Source organism: Arachis duranensis, chromosome 5 (assembly GCF_000817695.3).
Source record: "Arachis duranensis cultivar V14167 chromosome 5, aradu.V14167.gnm2.J7QH, whole genome shotgun sequence".
In the NCBI taxonomy this organism is placed as follows: domain Eukaryota; kingdom Viridiplantae; phylum Streptophyta; class Magnoliopsida; order Fabales; family Fabaceae; genus Arachis; species Arachis duranensis.
The window spans coordinates 17,814,385-17,824,095 of record NC_029776.3 but is presented as its reverse complement, the minus strand read 5'-3'; the positions used below and the strand labels follow the sequence as shown (position 1 = coordinate 17,824,095).

The following is a 9,711-nucleotide window of genomic DNA, read 5'->3' as shown; positions in this document are numbered from 1 at the left end:
TATAAAATATATAATTAAAATTGATGACTAAAATGACTGAAACATTAATATTTTTATAACACTTAATATTTTTAAAATATAAAAAATGGTAAAAAGTGTTGTGATAAAAAACAATTGAATGTCCATTTATGAAATTAGGCGGCTAATATTTTCTATACGGAAGGAATAATTTTTTAAGGCAAGTTTAAAATTAATGAAGGTTGAAATCAAAAGTTCCTCGTCTGTATAAATAGTAAAAGCAACGTTACAATAGTACAACAACAATAAGAATATAACATTTTTCACTCTCTCTCTTGTACACTATTGTCTCTCTTATATATTTTATTATTAAATACATGATTATATCTATTATATTGATATAGTAATTCAAGTAAAAATTACTACGAGAGTTTTCGAATTATATTTCCATATTTTATATTTGTAATCTCTTCCTAATTTGTTTATTTAGTTATTTTATAACACGTTATCAGCACGAAACTCTAACGAAGTTTTAGGAAGACTTCAGGTAACAAATTTTTATTATGTCAAAACTCTTTCATCTTGAATATAATGCTCTAGATATATCTGAAAATAATTATTTATCATGGATACTAGATGTTAAAATCCATCTTGATTCAATGGATCTTGGAGATACCATTAAGGTTAAAAAATAATGCATCTCAGAAGGATAAAGCCAAGGCCATGATTTTCCTTCATCGTCATCTTGACGTATGATTGAAAAATGAATATCTCACATTAAAAGATCCTGCAGATCTGTGGAAAGACCTTGAAGAAAGGTACAATCATGTGATACTTTCTCAAGCTCGATATGTTAAGAAAAACTTTCTCGACCTTTCATGCCTCGAATATGCTCCTGCAGTAGCAATCGAGAAAAAGGATTTAAAAAAAATTTTGAGCTAATTTCTTGCCTTCTTGTTGCTGAGCACAACAATGAGTTGCTCTTAAAAGAATCATGAAGCACGCCCAGCTGGCGCTGCCCCATTTCTTGAAGTAAATGCGGCAAACTACCCCAAAAGAGGTAAATGGCAATGTTTTAGTAGCAAGAAAAGTTATGGAAGGAAAATGAATTATGTTCAAAAAAGAGGATCTCACTAGAAGTGAGATAAAGAAATAAATAATGGACAAAGTAAGTCAATTAAGGATAAATGCTTCCGTTGTGGTGGAAAGGGCCATTGGTCACGTACCTGTCGTACCCCAAGGCACTTTGTTGATCTTTATTAAGCATCCTTGAAAAAGGATGACAAAGAAAAGGAAACAAATTTTGTTTCAAATTATGAAAATTTCACCACTCATTATTGTGTATCTAATTTCTTTGAGAATCCTGAAAGAAATATTGGCTATTTGATCAATGATGAAATAGTTTAATATGTGTGTTTGTTAAGTATTCATGTGAATAGTTTTATTGTGCATGTACTTTTACTCATTTTATTATTATTATTATTTGTTTTTGAAGAAAAATGGTAAGGACATATTCTGAAGATATTTGCCTTGCGGATAGTGCAAGTTCGCACACTATTCTTAAAAGTAATATATATTTTACCCATCTTGTGCCAAAAGAAGAATGTGTTAATACTATTATTGGCTCGAGCAATGTGATAGAAGGCTCCGGAAGAGCTATAATTTTGTTTCCTGGAGGAACAAAATTCATAATAAATAATATACTATTGTCTACCAAGTCTCAAAGAAACTTATTGAGCTTTAAAGATATTCGCCGAAATGGATATCATATTGAGCTATGAATGAGGGAAATCATGAGTACTTATATATCACAACTCATGATTCAAATAAGAAAGTTATATTAGAAAAATTACCCTCACTTTCATCTGGGTTATATTATACCAAGATTAGTGCAATTGAATCACATGCCATTGTAAACCAAAAGTTTACTAGTCCAAATGATTTCATAACTTGGCACGACCGATTGGGTCATCCGGGAACAACCATGATGAGGAGAATTATTGAAAACTCACATGAACATTCACTAAAGAACCAGAAGATTCTTAAAACTAGTGAATTTTGTTGTGCTGCATGTTCTCAGGGAAAGTTAATTTTAAGACCATCACCAGTAAAGGTTGGATTTGAGTCCCCTGAATTCCTAAAAAGGATTCAAGGTGATATATGTAGACCTATTCATCCACCATGTGGATCTTTTAGATATTTTATGGTCCTGATAGACGCATCTTCGAGATGGTCACATGTGTGCTTATTGTCCTCTCGCAACCTGGCATTTGCGAGATTACTGGCTTAAATTATTCGATTAAAAGCACAATTTCCAGAAAATCCAATCAAAGCAATTCGTCTTGATAATGCTGGTGAATTTACTTCCCAATCTTTTGATGCTTATTATATGGCTAATGGAATAAGTGTTGAACACCCAGTAGCTTATGTTCACACACAAAATGAGTTAGAAGAATCACTTATTAAACGCCTCTAATTGATTGCTAAACCTTTGCTATGAGAACAAATCTCCCAACCTCGATTTGGGGGCATGCTGTTTTACATGCCGCAGCACTTATTCGTTTGAGACCAACGAGTTACCATCAGTTCTCTTCTATGCAACTAGCTTTCGGCCAGCAGCCAAATGTTTTCCATTTAAGAATATTCGGGTGTGCGATATATGTTCCCATTGCACCACCTAATCGCACAAAAATGAGACCCAAAGAAAATTCGGATATATGTTGGATATGATTCTCCCTCTATAGTCAGGTATCTTGAGATGCAAACGGGAGATGTATTTAAAGCCCGATTTGCGGATTGTCATTTTGATGAATCAAATTTTCCAACATTAGGGGGAGAGAATAAGCTTCCTGAAAAGGAACTTAATTGGAATGCATCATCGTTGATGCATTTAGATCCTCGATCAAAGCAATGTGAACTAGAAGTTCAAAAGATTATACATTTGCAAAGAATAGCAAATGAATTGCCTGATGCATTTTTTGATACAAAGAAGATAACCAAATCTTATATACCAGCGAAAAATGCCCCAATTCGAATTGATGTCCCAGTAGGATAAGTAGCCACTGAAGCAAATTCACGCCAGAAGCATGGCAGGGCGAAAAATGCCTCAATTCGAATTGATGTTCCAGTAGGACAAATAGCCACTGAAGCAAATACACGCCAGAAGCGTGGCAGGCCTATCAGTTCTAAAGATAAAAATTCTCAAAAGAGAAAAGAGGTAAATACTATTCCTGTTAAAAAAGACACAGTAAAGACACCTGCAGTTGTCTAAAATTTTGATATAATTTTAACGCCAGAAGACGTTCAGGTACCTGAAAATTGTGAAAATGATGAGATCTCGATAAATTATGTCTTTACAGGAGAGAAATGGGACCGAAATAAGATAATTGTCAATGAAATATTTGCATATAACGTGGCATTAAATATCATGCATGAAAGTAAGGATCTTGAGTCAAGATTAATCGAAGAATGTCGACAAAGAAATGATTGGCCAAAATGGAAAGAAGCCATGAAGGCTGAATTGGACTCACTTGCAAAACGTGAAGTTTTTGGACCTGTAGTCCATACACCTGAAGATGTAAAACCTGTTGGATATCGATGGGTATTTGTGAGAAAATGAAATGAGAAAAATGAAGTTGTGCGCTACAAAGCCCGACTTGTGGCACAAGGTTTTTCGCAAAGGCCCGGTATAGATTATGAAGAAACGTATTCCCCTGTAGTGAATGCGATAACATTGCATTTTTTGGTTAGTTTATCTGCATATCATAAACTGCATATGCATTTAATGGATGTGGTAACAGCCTATTTGTATGGCTCATTAGATCAGGATATCTATATGAAAGTCCCTGAAGGACTAAAGATATCTAAACCATCTAGTGAATATTCGCAAGGATTATACTCAGTTAAATTGCAAAGATCTTTATATGGTCTAAAGCAATCTGGAAGAATGTGGTATAATCGTCTTACTGAGTATCTAGCCAAAAACGAATTCAAGAATGATGATATTTGCCCCTGTGTTTTCATAAAGAAAATTGCATCTGGATTCATTATTATTGCTGTGTACGTTGATGATTTAAATATCATTGGAACTCCTGAAGAGATTCCAACAATTATAAAAAACTCTAAAGGAAGAGTTTAAGATGAAAGATCTTGAAAAGACTAAATTTTGTCTCGGCCTGCAGATCGAGCATGCAAAAAATGGGATCTTTATTCATCAAACAACATACACAAAAAAGATCTTGAAAAGATTTTATATGGATAAGTCACATCCATTAAGTACCCCAACGATTGTAAGATCTTTAGATGTGGAAAAGGATCAATTCCGTCCTAAAGAAGAGAATGAAGATATCCTTGGTCCTGAAGTACCATATCTTAGTGTCATTGGAGCGCTAATGTATCTTGCTAATAATACGCGATCTGACATATCATTCGCGGTAAATTTACTAGCAAGATATAGTTCCTTTTCAACCAGAAGACATTAGAGTGGAATCAAACAAATCTCGATATCTTCGTGGAACGGTTGATATGGGATTGTTTTATCCTTATGGATCTAAGTCACAACTAGTTGGCTATGCAGATGCCGGATACTTGTCAGATCCACATAAAGGGAGATCTCAAACAGGATACATGTTCACATATTGTGGTACAGCTATATCATGGAGGTCCACAAAACAGACGATAGCAGCAACCTCCTCTAATCATGCTGAAATACTGGCGATTTATGAAGCTAGTCGCGAGTGTTTTTGGCTTTGGAGTCTGATTCAATATATTCTGTAATCATGTAGACTGATTGATCATAAGATAGCTCCAACTGTCCTATTTGAAGATAATACAGCATGCATTGCTCAATTTAAAGGCGGATACATCAAAGGCGATAGAACAAAACATATTTCTCCCAACTTCTTCTTCACTCATGATCTTCAAAATTAAGGGACAATTAATGTCCAACAGATCCATTCAAGTGACAATTTGGCAGATTTATTCACAAAGACACTCCCAAAATTCTCCTTTGAAAGATTGGTACATGAGATTGGGATGCGCCGATTTCGAGACATTAAATAATGTCGGCAAGAGGGGAAGACTGTACTCTTTTTTCTTTGGTCAGATATTTTTTCTATTGGGTTTTTCTTGACAAGATTTTTAATGAGGCAGTCCCCATCACAAAGGATATTGTACTTTTTTTCCTTCATTAAAGTTTTTCCCTTAAGGTTTTCCTTTAGTAAGGTTTTAATAAGGCAATAATCCTAAATGGGTATCCAAGGGAGAGTGTTGTGATAAAAAAGAATTGAATGCCCATTTATGAAATTGGGCGGTTAATATTTCCTATACAGAAGAAATAGTTTTTCAAGGCAAGTTTAAAATTAATGAAGGGTGAAATCAAAAACTCCTCATCTGTATAAATAGTAGAAGCAACGTTTGAAATAATACAACAACAATAAGAATATAACATTCTTCACTCTCTCTCTTGCACTATTCTCTCTTATATACTTTATTATTAAATACATAATTATATCTATTATATTGATATAATAATTCTAGTAAAAATTATTACGAGAATTATCTAATTATATTTTTATATTTTATATTTATTATTTCTTCTTAATTTATTTATTTATTTTATAACAAGGAGTATCTTTTGGCTCCCGTGTTCTGAAAGGGACAACAAGTCATGAAACAAAATAAAGTAAGGATTGCAACTACATTGGAGTCACTTGAAACAGTTGTTGCCGTAATATAATTCAGAACTAACCTGCCACACCCATCATATTCATCAATCATCATATCCATAGATAAGATTTCAGAGGCAATGGTTTTCAGGAAAGCATGCATCACCACCAATATAAAATGCTATGTTTCCATGTATGAATAGTTTAGTCAATGCATTTGCCAATGTAAAATGTTCCCTTACCAGTTACCATGGAACTAATAATAAGTCACAATCTTATATGTTAAATTGTATGTATGGGAATACTCTTTGGAAGAATCCACACCCACCATTAATAATAGGAGATAGCAACTCTTTTAGACATTTACATTGTAATATGAATCATCAATTCCATCACCCACATTTGACCAACTCATACAATCAACTCTTTGCTTTGAAATTTGAATAGTTCACACAAGAACATTCTCTTCTATTAATTTTACAAAGGATTATATTCGAAATATTTAGTAAACAAAAAATAAAAAAATAATTAAAATTTATTTTATTTAATATTACGAGAATTATATATTTAATACTCCCCTCAAAATTGTATAAATGTAAGTAACCACTGAATGATTTGTTAAGTATATTAATTAAAAATAAGAATAAAATAACTTTTATTTCATAATGGATCAAGCTTGAGTTAAACTAATTAATTACTACATTTTTTAAGTTCATGGGTTAATTAATTAACCTTTCCAGCACATAACGATGCAATGGTTGTTGGAAGATAAAGATATACCATTACCAAATGCAGCTAATTAACCTAGATTCAGCTCATACATGATTGGAATTTTAAAACAAATGGAAAAGATATCATGGTAGAAGCAGACATTTTTGTAAATTCCAAAAGAAAATATTCCTAGAAATTATTGTAGCAGACAGAGGCTTCTACTAATTATCTGATATTTATATATTTATATTTATATTTGCTATGGAAAACAGAAGCTCCACTTGCCCTACCATCAATCCAACACATGGCCATCTATTTTTCTATTTATTTATTTAATTATTTATAATTAAATGCTGACTAATGTTTTGATTCCTCCACATGTCTATATCTCAACCTTCCAAGTGTCAATATGAACAACAGACACTGTACCCAACCTTAAGCTGCCATGTCCTAACTCCTTTCTTTTTTCTTTTTTCTTTTTCTTTTTTTCTCCTCCCTGCCATAAGAACATAATTATCCATAATTAAAAGCATAATTATATCCGAATTTCATAATGAGATTACCAAGACACTAAGACTTTGAAGAAAGAAAAGATAATAAAAAATATTTGTGTAATTCAATTTTATTATGTACTTTTAAAATTTATTATTCTATTATTATAAAATAAATATATTTTAAATAAACACAAAAAATCAATTCATATATATCTACATATTAATTTCTATATTTCTTAATTAAATCATTAAATTTATAATATATAATTAAACAATAATGGATTAGTGACATATATGATTTTATTACAGTTGTAATCTTTTATTTTGTTTTGTTATTTTATTATATCTTCCTTTTCTTGCTTAATGATCCATGAGCCACCCACCACTACAAAACTGAATTGCCCCACTTGCTAGTTGCTACTACTAAAATTCCTACCTTTTCTTCTTTTCTTTTCTTTCTCTCTTTGTTTCTCTCCAAAACATAGCATCATATTCACATAAAGTTGTTCTTTCTCTTCTCCTTCCAAACCACTACTTCTTCCTTCCTTCCTTTTCATCACTCGTCATTCATATCATACCCCAAAAGGATCAACCATGCCAACAAAAATCATGGTTTGTACTAACAACTAATGCAACCTTTCTCACAAGAACAAGGAAAAAAAAAATCCCCTTTTCTATTTTTCTTTCTCTGTTGTTTTGCTAAGTTTTTTTCTTTTTTCCTTTTTTGCAGGGGGATGAAGAAGGTGGTGATTGTTTTGGAGAGAATAATAATAAGAGTAATGAAGAGAATAACAAGTGGCCACCATGGCTGAAACCGCTTCTGAAAACAAGCTTCTTTGTTCAATGCAAAGTCCATGGTGATTCCCACAAGAGTGAATGCAACATGTATTGCTTGGATTGTATGAATGGAGCACTTTGTTCTGCTTGTTTGGCTTCTCACAAAGACCACAGAGCCATTCAGGTAACACAATTTTGATTTTAATTACAACAATTGATGTTGGGTATGATCCAATTGCTTGTAATTGTTGATTGCATTGTTTTCACACGCGTCACTGAATGGCCAAGAAGTCAACTTTGGATGGCAAATTAAAAATAATTCTCATGTTTGAAATTTCAATGTTTGAAAGATAAGGAGGTCTTCATACCATGATGTGATAAGGGTGTCTGAGATTCAGAAATTCATGGAGATAACAGGAGTTCAGACATACATAATTAACAGTGCAAAGATTGTGTTCCTGAATGAGAGGCCTCAACCAAGGCCTGGCAAAGGTGTTACCAACACTTGCCAGGTCTGTGATCGCAGCCTCCTTGATTCCTTCTCCTTCTGCTCTCTTGGTTGTAAGGTATATCTATCTATCCATCTTGCTTACTAGCTCCTACATTATTCACTTTTATGTTCCTCTATTCCAGAAATACAGGAATTTCAGTACTGCTAAATATTGAGACCAATCACTATAATCACTTAAACACACATATTTTTCAAATACTTGAAAATTTTCTTAAACTATGTACAACATTATAATTATATTTGTATTACTTAGGTTAGACTAAGGGTTGGGAATTCGAATTTAAATGGGGTTCTGATTCGTGACGAATTACTCTTTACCCCTGGTAGACTGAAGGATACTACTTGGGTTAATCTACCAGTTTGGGAATTCGAATTTCATCTTGTGCATTTAACATCTCATTCACTAGCGGCAAAGTCTTAAATAGAGCTTCAATTCACGACGAATTAGTTAGACTTAAGGATACTATCAGAAAACAAAAAAAGTTGCACGTTGTTTTGTTTCCCTTAGAGAAAGTAGGGAGCATGAGGTGATTGATATGAACTTAGAACTTGTTCCTAATTTGAATCTATGTTCTCAGATAGCTGGAACCTCGAAGAAGTACCAGAAGAAGAAAAAGTTAGATGATGATGATGATTCTGATGGTGAAGAGTCAATGAATGGCAGTGGCAGAAACAGAATCCAGAGCTTCACACCGTCGACACCACCACCAACGGCAGTTACTTACAGGAATGCTAAGAGGAGAAAGGGTATCCCCCATAGAGCTCCAATGGGGGGAGGACTAATAATAGAATACTAATGTTAATGATACAGGTAATGATATTGTCACTTTTATTTTTTGCATGAACTTTAAGAAAAGAGTGACATTATCAAAATAGAAGTGACAATATATTGCCACTTCCTAAAGTTAAAGTGGCAATGGCGAATGAGGCATAAGCTTGATATATATTCTTTACTAAGTTACCATACCTGAGCCCTGTCCATGGAGGCCGGTATTGGTTGTATAGGTGCAAAATCCATAGAGAAAGAGAGAATAAAGTAAAAATGTATGATGAAAAATCAAATAATAGTTATAGAATATCCTTGGTGGTGTTAGTATAAGAAGAAATTAATTAAGAGTGGTATGGTATCAGATGCTAAAATGTATTTAAAGAAAAAGTTGTAATTTTAGACAATACAAGTGTTGATCAACATAAATAAAAATATATATTCCATATGGTTTGGTATATATGCAATGTCCTATTGTGTATCTCCTTTGAAAAACATGAAAGTGCGATGTTGGCTTGCCTTCACCATGGATCATGGATGAGTGGTTTTTTTCAATGGCAGAATGTAATCATAATCAAATGCTTATCTTAACTCTTCTTTTTAGCTTTTTAGCGTTTGACTTCTTGTGGTTTATTAATTGCTACTAATAAATTAATGGCTACTAGGTGTAATTGTGTATATATGCAATGTACGAAAGGCCCAAGACATCTGATGTTCACACAATTAATGTGCTTAATTTTTTAACTACCACCATTTTTGTTTCGGTTGTTTTTATTTTTGTGGTTTTTTACGATATTCTTAATTCGACAGATTCAAAACTAATTTGCA

At 32.9% G+C, this 9,711-nt stretch overlaps 1 protein-coding gene across 1 annotated transcript; it reads left to right on the top strand.

Moving 5' to 3' along the window:
- Positions 1–7,284: 7,284 nt before the first annotated feature.
- LOC107488481 (protein RGF1 INDUCIBLE TRANSCRIPTION FACTOR 1) lies at positions 7,285–9,343 on the top strand (the record flags this gene model as incomplete). The annotated part of the gene is given in 4 exon segments (XM_016109230.3): positions 7,285–7,441; positions 7,560–7,790; positions 7,957–8,172; positions 8,696–9,343. Coding segments are annotated over 4 exon segments (684 nt in total). The 3' UTR covers positions 8,915–9,343.
- Positions 9,344–9,711: the final 368 nt, after the last annotated feature.